At 33.3% G+C, this 22,304-nt stretch overlaps 2 protein-coding genes across 5 annotated transcripts; one reads left to right on the forward strand and one right to left on the reverse strand.

Annotated features, from left to right (window-relative positions):
• Nucleotides 1–2,774: 2,774 nt before the first annotated feature.
• LOC138323866 (uncharacterized) lies at nucleotides 2,775–15,574 on the reverse strand. 2 transcript variants are annotated; one of them, XM_069268764.1, is made up of 8 exons: nucleotides 15,462–15,574; nucleotides 11,052–11,163; nucleotides 8,757–9,660; nucleotides 6,519–6,610; nucleotides 5,639–5,918; nucleotides 4,682–4,812; nucleotides 4,160–4,265; nucleotides 2,775–3,464 (listed from the first exon to the last, which is right to left on the reverse strand). In XM_069268764.1, the coding sequence occupies exons 1-8, from the start codon at nucleotides 15,473–15,475 to the stop codon at nucleotides 3,280–3,282; spliced, it is 1,824 nt and encodes a 607-aa protein (XP_069124865.1). In that variant the 5' UTR covers nucleotides 15,476–15,574; the 3' UTR covers nucleotides 2,775–3,279. The 2 variants fall into 2 exon arrangements, with proteins under 2 accessions (XP_069124865.1, XP_069124866.1); XM_069268765.1 differs by lacking the exon at nucleotides 15,462–15,574 and adding an exon at nucleotides 12,361–12,607.
• On the forward strand, nucleotides 12,602–22,304 carry LOC138323868 (kinetochore protein Spc24-like). 3 transcript variants are annotated; one of them, XM_069268766.1, is made up of 5 exons: nucleotides 12,602–12,740; nucleotides 17,566–17,747; nucleotides 18,357–18,603; nucleotides 20,448–20,524; nucleotides 21,979–22,304. In XM_069268766.1, the coding sequence occupies exons 1-5, from the start codon at nucleotides 12,670–12,672 to the stop codon at nucleotides 22,083–22,085; spliced, it is 684 nt and encodes a 227-aa protein (XP_069124867.1). In that variant the 5' UTR covers nucleotides 12,602–12,669; the 3' UTR covers nucleotides 22,086–22,304. The 3 variants fall into 3 exon arrangements, with proteins under 3 accessions (XP_069124867.1, XP_069124869.1, XP_069124868.1); XM_069268768.1 differs by having other exon boundaries at nucleotides 12,638–12,773; XM_069268767.1 differs by lacking the exon at nucleotides 12,602–12,740 and adding an exon at nucleotides 15,551–15,740.

The following is a 22,304-nucleotide window of genomic DNA, read 5'->3' on the forward strand; positions in this document are numbered from 1 at the left end:
AAACATCAATGTCTCTATAGTGACTTAAGATCAAAGTCATTATTTGAACCAGTATGGTATTCCTGTATCTAGTTATGTTACTTGTTCAGTGTTATAAACATTTCTCTTGGTATTTACATCAAGCTGAAGAGAGCATACAGAAAGGAAACAATCCAAAATATAAATGATCAATCACATTAGTTAGACTTTGTCTAGTGCATATCATCAAATATCTAGTGGTAAGTAATTAATTCAATATACAGCACTTCAAAATGTTACAATTTGAATTTTATGCACCCATGAATGAGTATCAACAAGTGAACAGCTGTCACAGCAAAAAAAGGTTGCAATGAAATATGAATACAATGAAAGCTCTGGGTATATACCGGTAATGAAGAAAAAATGACATGTACATAAACACAGCTGATCTATAATAGAAACACAAATCCATAATGTTTATTAAAAAAAAATACAGACAATATACAGTGGGTTTTTTCAATGCAAATGCAATGCAACGGAAAATACCGGTAAGAGAATAAATTCTTTCAGATTTACAAGAGATGTCCCCAAAGGTTGCCAGCACGTTAGAATATGTTGTGATGTACGCCATGTATACCTCATTTGTCAACACAATGAAACATATCCAAACAAAAGACAAAAAATAATGTATAATAGAAAGTTTCTCTCCACTGCTTCACTAGAACATTAAAACTAATTAGAAATAAAACCTTAAAGCATCGTATTTGACCCAATAAGTGCCCAGATCTGTAAAAAAAAAAAAAAAATATGAAAAATGAAGGGGTGCTTGACAGAACCAGATTTGGTCAATCAATTTACAAAAGAAATCAAATAGAGAAACCTAGACGGTTTTCAAAATTTCAGTCTTTATCACATTAAGTCAACGTGAATGAAAATGAGGGAAAAAAACGGGGGAGGGGCGCTTATATCTGGGGGAGGGGCGCTTATATCTGGGGGAGGGGCGCTTATATCTGGGATGGGATGCTTATTGGGTCAAATATGGTACATGTATCAGTACTACTGTATCATTATGTTTCTTGGTAATTTAGGAACATTTGTTATTTTATACATTTTATAGGAATGTGCAAGTTTTATTACAGTCATAAAAACAACTTATGAAACATGTTTTGGATTTAAAAGCATCCATTAGGAAATCAGTATGCAAAAATATGTATCGTTATTCTTTGAAATAGTGTACACCTATGTTTATTTTTGTTTTTGGTGTAATAAAATAACTCAACATCTGCTCTTCCATAAAACAGAGATCATAAAAGCTGTATCATAAAACATAATTTTGTATGCAGCATTGGGTCTCTTTATGTATTATTTTTAAACAGCACTTCAAACATTGATTTCACATCATTTTTGTGAAAAAATATGTATATTTATGCTTCTCTGCATTTATGATCTACAATTATGTCATATAAAACTGAAGTTTCATAAATAACATTAATATATATGGGTACTGTTATCCAAAGTCTTAAACAACATTTGTCATCAGATTTATGAAATTGCACCTGAAAAGTGGGATGAAAATGTGAGAAAATAATTTATGCATGGCAGATATCATGTAAAATGAAACAAACTGAATAGATATGAGCAAGACTTAAGAAGATATACAAGCTGTGAAAAAGCTTTAGCTAACAGTATTTAAAGAACAATTTCCATACACTATCATCTGACATATTGGAGACAGATATAGAGTTGTAAAGAATGATCACCTCTAATAAGAGTAAAAACACATCAAAGATATGAAATGAAAGCAATAACATTTCCAGTCATATTGTCATATTATTAAGATACCAGAACTATGCTTTTTATTTGTGATCACATACCCTGAGTTCCGTATCATGGATTCTATATTATTGGGACCGATTGAGCCAGCTGTATGAGTGATTGTGACAATATTTGGGGAGTGGTTGTATTTTTGTACACTTTTTAGTGATGCAGAAGTATGTGCTAAAATTAACAGGTATTGAATATTACATCATTGGTTTGTCTGGGAAACTTCATATGACCATCCTCGATACTCCAGGGGTTCCAATCACATACGATCTCTACACCCCTGGACTATCTCATAGTAAAAACTGGAGGCAACAGAATAGAACAGGTAATTTAGTTATTTGATGTACATCAAAAGAGCCGTATAACGGTACAGTGTGGTTGACTGTGTGGCTTTGAAGTTGGACGTCGCTCTCTTTGTAGTCTTCAAAGGAAATCTTTGCAGGCCTGTGATTGGTCAGATATTTTCTTCTGAACTGCCTTCTGTTTTACTATGAGATAGTCCAGGGGTGGATATCACGTCAGTTATGGTAACCCCAGGAGTATCGAGGATGCATATGACAGGAAACTTCTGTAGGATATAAATGTCCTCCGCTTTCATATTCTGTATTTGCACTTTACAGAATTATCTGCCTTTGTGGGTATTGATTATGACATCGTGTGTTTGTGAGCGTTACATCACACTTTTCCAATAAACCTACATGAATTTCGTTCACAAAATAATGACGTCACAATTGATACCTATAATGACGTCACAATTGATACCTATAATGACGTCACAATTGATACCTATAATGACGTCACAATTGATACCTATAATGACGTCACAATTCATACCTACCAGAAAGGGAGGTAACTCTGTAATACTCAAAGACGGAATATACATACATGTATATATATAAACGAAGGACAGGCAGAGTTAAGACGGACATGGGTATCACTACATGTAACCCCCACCCCCCACCCCACTTAATGCTACAAACGTTTCTTTGGAATTTTTTTTTAATTTATAGGATTTTAATGGGAAGTTGGAGGAAACTGAGTACCTAGGAATAGACCACTTGGGTTTCGAACTCCCAACCAAGAGGTATTCCATCTTTACATATTACAGAATTACCTCCCTTGTAGTTAGGTATCCATCATGATGTTATTATTTTGTTAGTAAATTTTTTTCTCTGAAAATTATGACGTTATGCTCGTAAACACATGACGTCACAATCAATACCTACCCACAAGGGCAGATAACTTTGTTATGTGCAAATACAGAATAGGGCTAAAGATATGACCGTGTAACATGCGAGAACATCACTGCTGCCTCAATATTACATTTACATTTATACAAGTAAACTAATGATATAGCATTCAGTACCTGCTCTACATAAATACAAAGAATTTTAACACATTTACCCCTGAAGACATTTGAACCCTTCCTATTCAAAGACTCTCCCTATTCATTACAAAATTTCAAGGATGCATAAATTAACTGATGGCTTTGTGACATCATACTGATGTATTGCTAACAAGTTCTTTAACAACGTATATCAGACTTATAGTACTAGCACAACAGCCAAACACAATGATAAGGACGTCCTTTATAATCACGCCGTACGATAAATCACTGTGGCACAATTTCAAGTGGAATAAACATGGCAGTATGAAGGCTAACGCTGAGCTCCCAACGGCTCCTACAAAGCAAAGGTAGAATATCTTAATCAATATTGTATAGAATTCAAGATGGTTAAGCAAAAATTATTTTAATAGTCCTAAAAACACAACTACAAATTTTCCACATGTGACACTAAGCATATGTAATCTTGTTTATAAATCAGATTTATTATATAACTGGCTTGTTCAGCCATGTCATAAATATCGCTAGACACACATGTACTGGGTAATACCACTTTAGTGACATCATATTACATGTACTGTATCTCATCTGATTGCTTTGATAGATTGAAACGCCAATTTTAAGTTTTGTCTTTTTCATTAGTTTAGAGATAAATAGAATCTTATACTTGTAGCTACTCTATAAAATCAATGAAATCTGTTTTGGTAATAATTTCAGGTGTCAAGCAAATTTTTGATCTTGTTGTATTATAACTAAATTTCATGTTACATATGTAAGTTCCTATACATCTATTGTACATTGAATAATTAATGATTAGAATTACATGGTAACAGTCTTTTACAAATCAGGACAATTCACAGCAATGTGACTAGACATTAATAGCATAAAGCTTATGTAATAAGAGCAAAGTACTTTAGATTTAAAAAAATAAATTGATGGTGAGGGTATAACCATGTGCATTGGATAGGCGCAATGATTAATTCGACCCGACTGCTTTTGTCTTATATTGAAAAGTAACAATGTAAATTGTACCTGTAAAACCACCTATATACGCAAAGCTGGCCCTAAATATGACAGCGAGACCAACAGCTGCACCAACGACTAAAACACGAACAATGTTCCTCTTCCATGCAGGCACCTGGAAAAAACAAACTGTTGAGATTACATGTTTTCAGGAGATTCATTTTTACTGTAGAAGTTGATATCTCCTACTAGTCTTGCACCTCATGAGAATTGTTGTGATCAAAAAGGTTCATTCAATTTGTTACATTGGGGAGAAAAGTATAAGAATTTACATTTCAGAGTTTTGTTAGATCCACACTTTTTCCAAGATTTTATTTTGATGTAAACTATGCTAAACCGTTGATAAATACATGTACCTAGTACATGTGCATATTTCACATTTGAATCTGAACTTTTTTTTTCATATTTTTTTCTCGTCTGATTTTAGATTTTGTCCACATATAACAAGTCACACTGGATTATCAGTCACTGTCTTGATATCCAGGGGAAAGTGTAGCAGCTTATCAGGATTATAAGGTGTTGTATACTTACAGAATCAGGGATGTGTACAGCTACTGTCAATGGCAGTTTTTCTGATGCGTGTGGCAGTAATGATTCCTCTGAGTCGTCATCATCATTCTGTAACAGTCTGTCTTGTCTACGTTTAGGCCCACATATACTCCCTGGTAACATCACAAAGAATTTAAATCTGATGTGATAACAGTACAGATATGATGCAGTAATGAACTGTGGCCTATATAGTGATAAATATTAATGGTTTAATGATTTAAGCACCTGAAAATATTAGAATCAACATATTTTAAGCACTTGAAAATATTAGAATCAACATATCAAATGTATGGAAACTCTTTACTTCCCAAACATGTAGATATAGGTGGAGAGTTAAATTAAGTCTGAATTCACTCCTGGTATGATGCAACCATGTTTTTAAACAATTTTAAATGGTTGATGGCATTAAAAACAAAGACATTCAATAGAGTTCTGAATATTGTAAGAAAAAATTGAGCTTTCATTTAATATGGGGGTTTCGAGATCATAAAACAATGTGGGTTAAGCACAACTTACCGTCGATTAGTCCCACTTTCGGTGATTATGATGTCACGAAAAACACATCAAACTATTAAGTTAATCACCAATCATTGGTAAATTGTACTATACACACATTGTTTTGGGATCTCGAAACTTCTGTATTCATATACCAGGTATGGAAAGTACTTCATATATACTCCCATTAACCAATTATCTTTCAGGTACCATTTACTTTCATGAATTTCGCAATCCTAATTGGCAAAAGTTTATCACCCCGAATGAAAATTTATACTATTTATATTATAGAAAATTAAAATTTTTTTCTCTCATGAATGATAATCCTCTGCAAACATGTTATATTGTTTTGAAATGGATATCGCAAAATTTAATAGCTGCTAAAGGAGAACAGTTTACAGTATAATAACTTCAATGACTGGATATACTTGTAATGATACAGACCTTCACTAAACAGGATGATTTCTATAAGTTCAATGACTGGATAGATCTGAAGAGGAAACGTGAGAAGAACACCAACACACACGCCGACATTGACAGCGAAGGACACCCACTCCGTGGACGGGATGTTCAGATTGAGCATCTGTTGTACATCTTGGCCGAACATGATGTATCCCATAATACCAAACGTCCCGAGGATAAGGGTCAGGACCCCGACAGCCCCGTGGAGAAAGGCGTTAAAGTTGTGTCGGTTTCCTTCCATACTCGACTCCACTGGTATCACCTGTTTTCAGAAGATATGTTATTGTAACTTTGTGATGCAGTCAAACCTGTTTATAAAGATAACTCAAGGGACAGAAGAAAAATGGTCTTTATAACCAAGAGGTCTTCACACATAGGTTGAAATGTGTTGAGATCCAGAGAAAGTGGTCTTAATAAGTAGGTGATCTTGATACAGAGGTGGTCAATAAGGCAGGTTTTACTGTACATGTATTTCCTACTTTGTAATGCAAGTACATAGAGAACCTTTTTTGCTGTTTTTAATAAGAAATTATCATAATTATGTACTGTATAATTAATGTATTTAAATTAATGCACCAATTACATTTGATATCATAAAACCAAGCAAATAACTTAAATCAACAAATTCTATATAGAATTACAATCTAGGTTCAAAGTTTTTACTGGATGATGCACTTTTATATAAACTGGAAACTGTCGTGGATATTAAGATTAGAACTCCTTCAGACTCCAGAGTGCTTATACTCAAGCACTAATCAAGCAATGACCCTTCGATTCAGCCACTTTCGACCATGATCAATGACCCCTGCATTTGACCTCTGTAAAACATTGTACTACTTTCAATAAAAAAAGATGTACTCACAAGCCCTATGCCTTCAAATGCTGCTGTGACCATTCCAAAAAACACAGGTACCCCCGAGAAGTTTGCATACACAAATTTTCCCACACTGAAATCTGGAAAAAATAATAAGAAAAGTATTAAGTAATGAAGAAAACCCTTGACAGTTCTTGACTTCTGCACAATACATAATGTATGTTACAATACACAGGTGAAAGTTATCTCCTGTAGTTACGGAGATTGCTGATAGGATTACCAAGGTATAGTGTTCTGGTGATCATAAGAACCAAAGTAATTTTATAATGGAAGGTGTATACACGCCTCCATTCAAAAAAGTACAATGTATAATGATAATTATCATTAGCAGGGTTCTTACTATTTTTTGGACCTGAATTCAAGGTTTTTCAAGGTTTTTTCAAGGACAATAATTGAAATTCAAGTTATTTTTCCACACTTTCAGATGCCTTTCACAAGTTGTGTTCTTATTTTTTAACTTTTTTTTTCATCTTGAATGATACTTACTTGACCTATTCCAACATAAAACTACATTCGTTATGAAAGAAAACAATTAATAAACTATATGTTAACATTGGTTTGTTTGTGTAGCTTCCTTCATGCCTCTCATGTTAGCTTCCTTCATGCCTCTCATGTTAAAATAAGCTTATTGCTGATCAGACACAGTTAAATAAATTAAAGCAAGTAATAAAAATCAAGGCTTTATCAAGGTATTTCAACAAATTTTCCTTGTTTCTCAAGGTTTTCCCTGTCCTGATTTTTTATTTCAATTTTCCTGACTTTTTCCAGTTTTCAAGGTTGCTTGGGAACCTTGCATTAAATTGTGATGAATTTTCAATGAATGTGGAAAACCACGCGACCACTAAAAATGTCAACATTAACACAGATAATACCCAGTATGTGACATTTTCAAGATAATGAAAATTTGTCTCCAGATAAAACCATCCGTGATGTGTACACATGTACAGGGGTTTCATTATCAGGCGGTACCCGGTACTTTTTGCCAGTTAAACTTTGCTGTTGTACCGCCTGATTTACGCTAAATTACGTTAGATAGCATACAGATGGTATAGAAAAGTACCCCCTGAAATTATGATTGTACCGCCTCTCCTGAAAGATAATGAAACCCGTGCATGTACATAGTACATGAAGCATTAATATCATTAAACATTGCTCAAGACGATCAGTCAGGGCATAAGCAATACTTATATAAGAAGTTGAATGCTATGAACTTGGATGAAGGTCAAGGTCACAATTTGTTCTCTATGACCCATACAGTGATAAAATGATCTTGTAATGACCTTTATCAACAGAGTTATAAAAGCATGTCAGCTTTATAGTTACAGAAAACCTATACATGAAAATGACAATATAATGTATAACAGATAGTCTTGTTTACAATTAGTTAGTGGTAAAATTCATTCATTTAGAAGTTAACATTTAAAGCATTAATTCAATTTAATATCTTTACTTTAAAAATTAAGCAAACAACTATTATTCTAATCACTTTTGTTACTGAGATTTTTTTTAAATATCTGATAATAATAAGTACAAGGATATATAGTAATTGATCATATTATGATACTTAATCTGAAAGCCATACTGTACACCAACTTTCTTTAGCGTTCCATTTACTTTTGCGAAAATTCCCCATTTCAAGTGAATTTGTGAAAGTTTATCGCCACAAATTAAGATCTTTTATCATTAATACAGAGTAATGATAGAAATTCCCATTCAAATTTTTAATCTGCGAACGTTAACTTCTCGAACTAGTTTTGAAATGGAGATTACAAAATTTAGTAGCCACGAAAGGTTAATTATACAGTATAGAAATAAGCATGTTAGCCCAGACCTTTCTAGTACATATGTAACCAGGCAACCACTTTCTTTCGTGTGTCATTTATTTTGGCAAATTTCTCTAGATCAAAATTAATCTGGGAAAATTAATCTTCGCAAATAAATATCCACTTAAATATTTATATTGAAAGATAATTTCATTCAATTTTCATTTGAGAAGTTACATCTTCACAAAGTTATGAAACAAAACCATAAAAATTGAGTGGACATGAGAATAAAATCAGTTTATACCATTACAGTAATACAGAAATCTGTTCTGAGGGTTCAGTTGGCATCAAGGGAACACAATTAACTCATTCACCCCTGAAATTTCACAATGGACTGCCCTAGTCTTTGATGTAGAAGTACCTATATGTGTCTCCAGGGATGCTTATGAGTTAATATACTTACTGACAATCATGTAAAGAAATACAGCAACACATCCTCCAAGTATAGAAATATTGGCAGTGACACTAATCCAGCTTAAATTACGGATGCTGCGGATCAGAGCAAAGATGAGGAAGAGAGGCAGAGGGGTCAGTACCAGTAACTTGAGGTCGGGAGCAGTGCTGTTATGTTTACACTCTTCCTTCCACGGTTTCGTTGTATTTGCCATCGGCGTTGTCGTCGTCATGTTTTGCGGTGACAGAGTTGGTCCCAATGTGATGTTTGATGGTACAGTGGTTAAATTGGCTATTGTTGTATTACTATCTGGTATAGTAAACATTGTACTTGGTTCCAAAGTCGTTATATTTAAATCGTCTAAAACATCTCTACCGGCTCGTATGTGTGGGGTAGAGGCAAGCGTTGTGGTACGTATAGATACCGGATATGTCACTGTATTATTTGCTGTAACGTTATGGCAGTCTACAGAAATTGGAAACAGTTTATGGATGGTGTTTCCGATAAATATGAAGTAGGCCACACAAAAACAGAACTGTGTGGTGCCGATAAATAAATTAACAAGAAACAGGCCGGATTTCCCGAAACTAAGTCTACCAATATCACCATACGACATATGTTTCATCATGTGGCGTTCCAATATCTGTATTTCGTCCACTTCGATATCCACTGTGGGGACGTCCTTGTTGATTACGTTTGGTTCACTATCGCTGTCTGTGGTCTCTGAACCAAAGCTATAGCGGCTACAGTCTAGACGATTGCCGGCCTGGTACCGGTCAGAGCTTTGTGTGAGCTGTTTCTTGGCTTTAAACTGACTTAGTAATACCCTCATAGCATGGTACTTGGTTTTTACTATCAGGTGACAACAGTGGTCCGTTAGGCTGGCAATGATAATGAGGCAAACTATCCCAAGCTGTAACAGTAACAGTACAGTATATTAACTTGGTTTTTTATTCAAATGTTTTCCCTTACCATATTTGACCCAATAAGATATGACTGCACTACCATAACAGTATTTTAAGTACAGTCGAACTTGGTTGATATGAACTTGGATAATACGATAACCCGGCTTAATACGAAGTACCGTATTTGACCCAATAAGCGCCCAAGTCCCTATAAGCGCCCTCCCCCTTTTTGAGGCCTCGATTTCAATTGTCCACGCATAAATAAAGACCAAAACTACAAAATACTGTCTAGATTTGCAATAATTTCGTGTTATTAGCCTTGGGCGCTTGTTGGGTCGTATACGGTACTGTTATAGCCAGTCATTTTCAAGAAGATGATTATTTTCATAATTTCATGGAACATTAATGTGAAAAATTTCATCTGCAAAATAATCAGTTACATATAAATCCTATATACTCTTAAAGCCATATCGCAAAAATTGACTTTAAACTTATTCAATATATACTAACCTCTAAATACCTTTGAATAGATATATAGGTACATGTACAAATATAAATGTCAAACACTCATCCTTACTTTATAACTGCTTCAATATGATGAGTATATACAAAGCCATTGTTTACTAGAATATCTATACGACATGAATCTTTGATAACAATCTTATGTAGGCTTAATAGCATGATCTCCTGGTTTACATAAGATAATCAAAAGATAGTCATCAAAGCTATGTACATGTGTATTGTTGCTTTGTTTTTTTGTTGCATGAAACTTATTCTTTTGTTAGTCTGTATTTTATAAACTATCTACATGATATCAATTAAAAGGTACCTAAGCAATATTGAAAGAAATAAGGTCAAGAGTCCCAGAGGATAAACCACTGACCTATGGTCAGTGACCTTGAACCTCACAAACAACAGGTGGTAGAATGTAAGATTTAAAAATACTTGACCCTGTAAGCTTTATAAGTTAAAATAGTTCAACATAAAGGACGTCCTGGTTCATCAGTGTTTGAACCATGACCTTTATCTGTACCTGTATACCTATATATAGGTAAAAAAGATTACCTAAGTAACTCTGAATAGTTAAGTGGTGTTAAATAGTAGAGGACTGTGATTCTGAGACTTGAGACTACATTGTACATGCTTTCCTTTCTTTTTATACTTTTCTATATAATATGGAGAAGTTTTAGTTCAGCTTTAGCCACCAAAGTCCCTATGGAGACGGATGGCTTATGGAATTGACACTTCAATTATTTTTTTTCCACAGTAATGCCTACTAATATAACCCATTGCCAATGCATATCAGACATGCATGTGTCTCTCCTTCTCCCTCAAATTAATGTTATATAAAGAAGTTCAGCATTAAGTAATTGTTCTATTTCAGACCATTTCTACTTACTGCAAGCCCACTCTGTTTGAATGCATAGGCGACGCCTAGATAATTTGACCCAATAAATGCTTTCAGCATATTGGCGAAGTCTCCTAAATGCATCACCCATTTTGGACCAGTCCTGAAACAGGTAGAACATCAATATCATATAAATAATCTGTCATGAAGTGTGGGAGAGACCTTTAAAGTTGGGGTTACTACTTATATACAGGACTTCTGAAATTCAAGACAATTGCAGATAATGACCAATGCATTTCAAAATAAATGTTATGAAATACTTTACCTGAGTGATATTCCAAACATTTCCAACCTATACAATCTATCATATTTGGAAGAGTGTTGATGCAATACTGAGTGTAACGTCAGATTTTAATTTTTAGAAAACAATGTGACTTTCCACATACAATCTAATAATAGTGGCATGATAAGATAACAGCAGACAATTGTGCAGTAATGTGACAATTCTGCAATAATGTGACAATTCTGCAATAATGTGACAATTCTACAATAATGTGACAATTCTACAATAATGTGACAATTGTGCAATAATGTGACAATTCTACAATAATGTGACAATTCTGCAATAATAAGACAATTCTACAATAATGTGACAATTCTACAATAATGTGACAATTCTGCAATAATGTGACAATTCTACAATAAATTCTACAAAAATAATAACTTTGTACGTGTATGTTCAAATAATAATGCAATGTTGATGTTTTTTTCACTTTAAGCATGTTAAAGAATTGTAAAACATTACTATTATGAGTATATAAAATAGTTTATCAAACAAATGTATGTAAAATCATTTATTTTAACACTATTTTACAATATTTTCTATTATCAACTATTTTTGGTGTAATTTTAAATCATGAACTTTAAATACTTGTCGTTAATTAATATTTGAATACCTTGTATACATTCATGCATATGATAAACAAAATAAATAATTTATTTATTTAGCATGCGCACCAATTACTTGGCACCAATTAGGCGGTACAATCAAAACCATAAACAGACAAGTGAAAAGTAATTATAAAGTGGATTCTGTGTTAAAAAAACAATTTTTATTGCACTTTTAATTTCTGAATTCTGGTGCATTTTTTTTATTGCAAAAGTTTATACAGAATTGCAACAACTTGTACAAATTAGAGAAAATCTTTACAATACAGTCAGTTGAAAGATTCATCTATATATTTTTTAGAATGTATTAACTTTTTTCATGATGCTCAGTTATCTTTTTTATTATGAAAAAATGTTAAAAAACATTTTAAACCATGTATTTTTTCAGCAAAATACACTGAATTTAACTTACATTCTTTCTTGGTCCACAGAAAAGTATTATTTCCAAAGAATTAAGAAAAATTTACAATATGAATGAAACAGCTATCAGCAGTAGTGTCAGCGAGCCTTTCACTTAAGCTTGTGTACAACTGTTCTGATATACAAGTCCTATACGTGACAGGCTTTAGGCTGGTACACATAATAATACACCACAGTATAATCACGTACAAAACAAAGTCCAGTCCACTGATTGTAGTGTTTAACAAGCTGTAATGGAGAGTTTAAAACCTAAGTATTTCGGTATGATGACTGAACAGATGAGACCTGACTTCCTGTCTGCATGGTGACAACCACCCAAAGGTCAACATGTAACAGTAATTGTTCAAGACAATACTGGCTTATCTTTCCAAGGTCACTATCCTTCGTATAGACTTGGAGTAAACTGTATGTATCATATACTACATATACATGTATTTCAATTGCATTATAACCAAAGTTTTCAAGTTAACCGGTGGATTCTAGCTATCAATTGTGAATAACTAAATTATTACTTAATATTTATTTATAGAATCACTGTTACAATCCTATAGAAACTGTTCTTAATTTTTGATTATAGAATTGAAGAATTTTATTTTTATGAGTATGGATTTTCCAATTTTAAATGATATCATGCTAATTATAACTATACAGTCATTTAAAGAATCACAATAAACAATCCAATAGAAAATTTATGTTCCTAAATTTTGATAATAGAATAATGAATGTTATTTTACCGGTACAAATTTTGATAATAGAATAATGAATGTTATCTTATCAGTACAAATTTTGATTATAGAATAATGAATGTTATTTTACCGGCACAAATTTTGATTATAGAATAATAAATGTTATTTTACCGGCACAAATTTTGATTATAGAATAATAAATGTTATTTTACCGGCACACAACATCGTCCCATTATAAACTACATTATATCTAGCTTCAATACTGTACAGTAAATAGTTTTATACATAATAGCATGATTTCGAAAGAGTCTAAAAAGCTCTAAACTGGCATTTTGAAGTGGAATGTAGTTCTCTCGGTGATGACTCAACATTCACATTAAATCAACAATGTTTGATACACATGATCATGCAACCATGTGTATTGCACTAAATGACTCACACAGCATACCATGTCCTTATCTACTGTGATGTGCTTTTTATTTTAATTGTGTAAATATTCATAAGGCATTAAAATCTCTATATCAATGGAGACTTCATTTTTATGGTTGAATAAAAAAATCAATTTGAACTATTTTCATCTTATAGCAAGTTTCCATTGTACATTGCTCAGTTGGTAGAGTGGTCTGGTGGACTAGTAAGTCTGGGGTCGCGGGTTCAAGTCCGGATGGCCACACACTACTCTCGCCCTAATACATATAATTCTATAAATTATCATAGCATAAACTAATAGTAGTATAAGCCAATGAATAATTAATTATAAAGCTGCTACCCTTCATTTGAGACCAAATAGCAACCAATTTTTTTTTGAAAATGCAGCCAAACATGTTCACCACTGATTCTCACTTAAATTTTCGTATGTTCATTTTAACATTTCATGTAGTAACCATAGAAACCAAATGACATCTGATGTCTTGAAAACTATATATAATAACCATTAGGGATTTATATACATTCTCGGAGTTTAAGATGGATACAGTCAATTTACAGGATTCGAAAAACGAAATAACTATTGATACATTACCATTAATATAGCTATATATATATCTAATTATAAGATACTGTTTTCCTGCAATAGTTCATGATCACAGTCCATTCATCTTATACTTATTCCATCAACATCTAAATCTGTGGTGTTGATCAAACTATAAGCAGTTATAGCTTATAGTTCATAACTTAGCCAAGAATGGGAGAAGAATGTATTTTACGGTAATAAGAAATATCAAATGTCAATTCGGGGTTGACTATTAAACTATAAAGGAATGATATGATACAAACAGGAGTATATTAATCTACGAAACAAAATGTGGCAGAGTGGAAAGACAAAAGATTTTAAAAGGTATGGACTGAAGAATTATCAGCGTTTGGATGAAGGAATACAACCAATGCTGTTACAGGAGTGTTCCAGTACGGGGGTTTTGAGATCCCAAAACGATGTGGGTGAAGTACTATTTACCGTCGATTAGTCCCACCTTCCGGTGATTATGACGTCATGCCAAATGATGACATCATAATCAGCGGAAGGTGGGACTTATCGACGGTAAGTAGTACTTTACCCACGTCGTTTTGGGATCTCGAAAACCCCCTTATTAAGGGTTCATGGGAATTAATACAGCTACAGAGAAAAAGAATGTTTTACGTATTGTAAATCTTTTGTGATAGATTTAATAACCAATTGCATCCCACATATATTATTGGCATAACCAAAGAGGAGGCAAAACAGAATAAAATATCCTTTATCCCAAATGTGTTGAAGCGAAAAAGAAATAATCATCTAAAATATTATTCAGTTGAAAATATGTCATGTTTTCTTTTTTAATTGACAAACACTAACAAAATTAACTCTTCCCTGTATTCTCTGTAAATTGCATCCATGTATTTTGTTCATTAATTTAATATACTCATGTCTTTTACTGTATCGTGCGTATCATTCAATGTTTTAGGCGATGCCCTAGCTACTCTTGTAGCTTAAAAGATATCAACTTCTGATTGACTTTTCCGTCAATAGGTGATGTCTTCAGGGATGAATGAGTTAAATAGTGATTTTTAAATGCATCTTTCAAACCCACTAGTACACTAAAGCAAAGTAGGCGTATTACATTTGTTATACAATAAAATATATATAGCCATAAACACTTGAGTAGGTGTCTACGTCTGTATACGTAACCTGTAAAAATAACTTAATTACAAACAAGCAATTATCTTACAACTCACTGTTCATCAAGCAGGACGCAATAAAGATTGAACGAAAATGACTTTAATTACGTTATCGTTAACAACTGAACCGTTACGCTGTTACGACTTACGGAGTTTGATTTGTCAATTTAACAGTCTATTTTATATGGAGAAATAAACATACATGTATTATTTGAAATTGTTTACATTGTTAACAAAATCATCATGGTCTTACCGTTCTGTTGCCATTTTGAACGGGCAAGACTTTGTTAACTCATAAACAGCTGGCTAACTGGACACAAACAAATAGTTTTGACGTTCCCCACCAAACTCATAATTGGAACTCTTTTGAAAGGAGATACAAAGACGAAATGATTTCTGTCAACGATGTAACGAGTGATTTGATTGGTTGAAATGTGACGTTATACCGAATCAAAGTTCCTGTTTTATATTTGAGGCCATTTCTCTGCCGCGATTTTCGAATGTGAAGTTGGTACAGAGGTACTGTTAACAGGTAAACAGCCTGGTAAAATTATATCTCGCCAGTATTTACCCCCTTCCCTCGCTCATCACATCCACATGGTATCTGTACCCGATATCATATGTCTGTCTAGCTCTTCAATGCACGTTTCTAATTTAATTGGTTCAATTAACTATCAGCTGCTTGTTATGGCCCCAAGGCCAAGATCAGTTATTGTTTTGACAGATTATGAAATATGGTCTTATAAGTTAATGTTTTTATTTTAACAGATGGTTCTATAAAAATATATGTGAAAATTGTAACTGACATCTTATTGAAACGTGTTTTGTAATATATTTATTATTTTAATCATTAATGGAGAGAGTTTACCCACATTTGGCCAACTCGTATGGCGAATCCGTACCCAAGTTTGCGAACCCGTACCCATGAAATTTGGCAAATCTACCCACTAAAAGTTAAACTTCATGTATTTATTTTGATTTATATAAAACTTAAAATTGTGTTCGATCATGCTTCCTTCATAAAACGGTACGCAAGAGATTGTAGCCAAAATTTATTCATTTTCAATTAGTATTTTACATTTTCCCCTCTTGTGTATTTCCTGTAGCTTATTTTATAAGGAGGAGGCAGGGTATGATTATTCGTTCTACTGTACATAATCTACAAGTAAGTTACGTTAGAAAATGTATGCTCATATTCCCATAAAATATCTCAATATGTCGTTCTTATGGTTTGTTGTTCCATGCCGAAAAAAAGTCAAAACAAGTTTATTCAAGGATTTATAAGGCATTGGTTTGTATTTGACTTCTTCCTTTGATTAAAAACGACGATCTATTTTGCTTTTTTGTTTACAAGACAGATTATTACATGTAATTAAATTAAAAAAAACACGAAACTTGATGGGTACGGTTTAGCCAATCATGGGTACGAGCTCGCCAAATATTTTGGGTACGACTTCACCAATTTTTGGTATGGGTTGGTGGGTGCGAGTTGGAATGGGTACGGGTTAACTATACCCCCTCTAGGGGTTCCGATCATTTACAATCTCTACACCTCTGGACTATGTCACAGTAAAACTGAAGGCAGCTCAGGGGAAAACACCTAAACCAATTACGAGCCTGCATAGCTTTCCTTTGAAGACTGCAGATAGAGCGATACCAAGCTTCAAAGCCACAGAGCCAACAACAGGGCACCGTTACATGACTTTTGATGTGTACAACAGAGGGCTAAGTTACCTTTACTAAGAGATAGCCCTGGGAGTTTAGGGATAGTAATTATAAGTGATCAGAACCCCTAGAGTATCGAGGATGGGAAAATCTATTTGCATAAATTATAAAATTGGAAAAATACAGCAAAATTTCTTTAGGCGAATCGAAGGGACCTTTACTAAGGTTGTTTCTCCATAATTACATCTAATCGGCCCCAAAAGTACATGTAATTATAAACTTACCTAAAAATTCTATCACTATCAGTGATCTTCATGTATGTAAATACAAAAGCCTAATTGGTATTGCTGAAAATAATGAAGACACAAAATATTCTATGCATGAAAATGTAGTGACTTTAGATAATAATAAGCTATACTGGGACCCTACCAGTAGTCATGGAGGAACAGTTGTCGTAATTTGGGAAAAATTTAATAGTTCATATCTCATGAAACATTATTTCCACATAAACAAAACACCATCATGAAGTATTTATCAGCAGCTCCAGACATTTGGAAATCTGGACACATATAGTAGAATATGCACACAATCACGCGACTGCTGTTCTGTCACAACTGCTGGTTGGGTCCCAGTAGGTTTATCTGGACAAATGTCTTCAATTAATTATATTTGGATATCATTTTTTTTGCTAGGATGGAAGACACCGAAAACTTGACAAGCTTCAATAGATTCCTTAGTATACAAGATGAGATTAAAACTATTTTAAGCAACACTGACTGGAGAAGCTCACCTCTAGGACAACTTCATGCAGTGTGGAAAGAGATCAGACTTATCAGGGAATCACAACAAGATCAGATCAAACAACTTATCAAAGGTATTGTATATAGATTTTTAGGTCACCTGAGACGAATAGAATCGGAAAGTGTGCGACCCTTTCTCGGAAGAGTTTGGACAGATGTTACGTAGTTAAGGTAGTCACATGACGTTTTCAGCAATGACGTTACAGTGTCGGCTAACTTCGGCTTGTTTGACTAAATGGGACCCACATAGCGATGTTCAATATTTATTTGATTTTTTAAATAAAAAGTTTCCAAATCATTATTGCTCATCTTGACTTCAATTTAGTCCTGTCTTTACATAATTTACAACAGGATTTATTTTCAACATTCTTCTTAATAATGAAAAATATGACAGATACGGATATTGGATCTTTAATATTACTGCTCGAGACTGAAGTACCATATTTAACCCAACAAGTACCGAAGGTGTTAAAAAAGGTGGAGAACACTAAAGTAAACTTTCACAAAGTTAAATATAACCTAAAATTAATTTAATTAAAAAAAAATGATTAAAGAAACTTTATAGAATTCATTATAACCAAAAATCGATTTGCGAAAAACTAAAAAAAAAAAAAAATGAAGAAACTTTATAGAATTCATATTGATTGGGTTGCCATTTTAAACCATTCCCACTTTCACTTTAGCATGGCAAGACTATGAACATGATGAAGCATGTAAAACTACCTGTGGACAGGATGCTGCACAAGTGCTTTTAGAAGAGGAATCAGTTCAAGGGGAGGTAACCCAAGCGAAGCAGTCACTAATTAAATCCAAGGAAGAGTACGAAGAAATCCGGCAAAAATTAGAGGCCAGTAAGGCAGAAATGAACCAACTAATGAAGGAAAGAGAAGTTGTAGAGAAACAGACAACTCAGTCAATTCCTAAGGCCAGGTATAGTCTAGTTTCATGGGTTTGTCATTTCTTAAAGATGTTCCATTGCTGACCAAGCATAAACGATACTCATCATTGGAACAATAGCTGATGTTTAATCATATATATATATATTTCTAATTCACACAAAGAATAATATGAAATAATTTATTTTGCTTTTGGTGCATGTGCAATCAGTACTTTATTCCGCATACGACACCGTGTCACAGAATGTTTTTGGGACATAATTAATTATTTTCATATTTTTTTATCTTGGAAGCTCAAACTTTTTAGTGGTGGTAACAGGGCTTGGGATATGTACTCGTCCAGATGAGTGGATTTGGCCATTGGACGAGTAAATGCTGATATCACGCTTGTCGTCAGACGAGTAAAACATTCTAACACTGATATGATGTAGACCTTAATTATATTGTTTCTCGGTAAATTCATATAGGGCCTGACTTTTGTAACGATTTTTTAATAAATAAATACCACGAAGCAATCATAATTTTTCGCTTTTTGCATCATTCTTGGAAATCCCCTACTTTCATTTTCAATGCGCATGTGCATGTACAGCATTGTAATATGAATAAATCCGAGGTTTCTTGATGTTATGAAGAGGCTAGAGGTGTATCGAATAATAAGATGGCGCAGCAAAATCTGTTTCAATTTTTTTTTGCAACGTTTGCCTAAAAAAAAAACTAAAAAGAAGAAAATGGAGTTAAAAATAAAATACCTAACCTACTATATTAGAAAGTTAGTTAAAATATTGACCTTTTAGAAGATGTTTTTTTCAGAATGCATCAATTTGTTAGTCTCCATGTAAAACTGTCTGCTAGTTATGTTATCCTGAATCGGCATCAATACAATTCTAACAATCATCAGGATACATCTAAAACAGCTGTATGCTTATATATACAATCACATTGACTTACGGTATTTATCTGACAAATATTGCCGGCAAATGAAAATGTCATTCGGACAAGTCGATTTTTTTGAAGCACTTGTCCAACGGATGAGTACATTTCAAAGTTTTCCACAGCCCTGTGGTAATGGTGTAAAGTAAGTAACAGAAGAAAAATACAAATTTGTCTTCCCCTGATTTTGATAGAGAAAAAATTTCATTTGTCATCAGTGTAGCATCTTGAATATATTATCTGAAAATTTATCGCTGTGTATGTACGGTACACATTATAAAGTTATTTTCTTCAGGTACCAGGTTAGGAATAGTATGACCACCTTCCTTAGTTATTCTATTACTTGATAATTTATCAAAATACACTCACTTTCAAATGTCAGGTATAGTAGGGTAGTCTAATAGATTTATCATTCCTTATATATTTTTAAATTTTATCATTTGATTTTTAGCATGTACGATTTTCAATTACCAAGTGATTTTCTAGTACCAGGAGAAGGTCGTTCATGTCCACATTCCTAATTGTAATGCTTGATAATTTAGCAATATACAGTCACTTCCAAATACTAGGTTTAATGATATGAATATAATTATCAACCTATAATAACATCATTATCAAAAAAATTATCAATATATATAGAGACACTTCCAAAGGTTTAGGGAAGTTAAATGTGGATATCTTGCTGTATATTACAAATGAATATCACTGCGGTGCCTGATAGGAATTTCTCAATTGAATTTTAGATGTAGATTATCTCCCCCTGGATTGTAATTTCCTAAGAGAACTCCTATACATTGACAGGAAATAATTTTCAGTTTTCACCAATAAGATTATGAATTACAAACAAACCAAACCATACCAGAGCAGATACATTTACCTGCAATGTTTATATATTGACTTACAGTTTTAATGATAATTAATACTTAATGTTGATTGTTGATTTTGTAGATATGATGTAAACCTATACCTGAACATCACCAATATAAGATGGCAGTTTGACAGTGAACCCGAGGAGGTGAAAGGCTGTATCCTTTATAGAACCTTAAGTAGTTTATGGCTCTCTATGAAAATCCATATAGACATCAAAATGCTACTGACTTACAATATCATTCTAATATTTGTTGATTACCAGAAGTTATGGCAGGATAGAGAGACAAGCTACGTCATCTTCATTTACAATAACTAAGTGATGAGAATAATAACATTATGTAACATCTGACGATACTCAAGCAAGCTTCCCTATTTTGCTGTCGATATTGACCGTGATAATATAAACACTTTTGTTATTTGAAATTTAAACACTGGAGTATAGCTGCACTTGAGTATACCAAGGATAAGCCCAATTTCAAGGTAAAACAAGACAGTTTATACCCCGTGCAATAAGTATAACAATTGTAAACCAATTTTGTTCAAACTTAGTAACAAGGTTAAATGCCTTAAGGACTCAGCTAAGTTTGATCTTGACTTTCAACGGACCTTATTTAGCAGAGTTATGGCCCATAGCTTAAATTTTAAAAAAGTCAGTTTCTGCCACTTCCGTACAATAACTACAATAAATTTTAAACTGATTTTCTTCGTAACAAAGTTGAATGCCTTAAGTGCCTGGCCAGGTTCAATCAGCTCTTTCAGCAGATGTTATTTATCAGAGTTATGGCCCTTTAATTTACTACAAATGTCATTTTTCTGTAGTTTCTGTGTAATAACTAACAAATGTTAAAACTCATATTGTTAAAACTTGGTAGCAAAGTTAAATGCCTTAGGGGCTTAGCCAAGTTTGATCCCCACTTTTGGCAGATCTTAATTAGCAGAGTTATGGCCCTTTGATTTAATAAAAAAAAAAAAAAAAATCTGCCACTTCCGTACAATAAATGTAATAAATATTAAACAATTTTCTTCAAACTTGGTGACAAAGTTAAATGTCTTACTTCTGAATAAGACTTCAGTTTATTTTTTCATCTTTCAACCAAGGTTAAACCTAACCTCAATAAGCGGGGGATGGAAATTCCACGAATTTGCTTATTTAGCCCAATATACATGTAGTAAAATAATTGATTCAATAATGACATCTTGTAGCATCTTACAAGATACATACAAAAATATGCTGATCATGAATTTTTGGTATTGATTGTAATAACATCCAATCACATCCACTAGAAATTTTAAATTTTAATTACAGCACATTCACAGAATTGCTTTGTTTCACACATTCAGTTACTATAGTAGATTCTTAGTTCCAAAAAGGGACTTTACTCAATACTGGCACTAATTAAGCTAATGATATTAATGGACTGTGAAATGAAGGGAAGTAACTATGATAAATCAGTGGCAGAGTCCTGGATAATATATTGAGTCTTTGATTATGAACAATTCTTGACTTTTCATTTGGATACTGACTTGTATCTTATTTTTATGTTTTAGAAATACATGTGTACCCCGGTATTGTCATGTAATATACTATATTCCTTAACTCTTTTATCAGTCGTTTGCAACAAGAATGATGTCAAACCTTTCTCCCTGAACAGCACACAAGTGTCCAAGTTTTTCATCGCCAACTATCTGTGGGACTTGATAGAGGAAGACTGGTGAACATCAAAAATAATATGTTTTGGACTGTAAATCAGAGACAATGGTGACTAGGAACAGATTCATGCTCCCAGACTATCATCATGTTCAAATGACCTTGACCTCTAGGTCAATGGTGATTATTCTATTTGCTGTATCCAACGTTAACCATGCCAAGTCTTTTTAGGAGAACATGATGAATCTTGTGGTACAATGTATGCCTGAATCACACAGAGACTATGT

Source organism: Argopecten irradians, chromosome 5 (assembly GCF_041381155.1).
Source record: "Argopecten irradians isolate NY chromosome 5, Ai_NY, whole genome shotgun sequence".
NCBI lineage: Eukaryota > Metazoa > Mollusca > Bivalvia > Pectinida > Pectinidae > Argopecten > Argopecten irradians.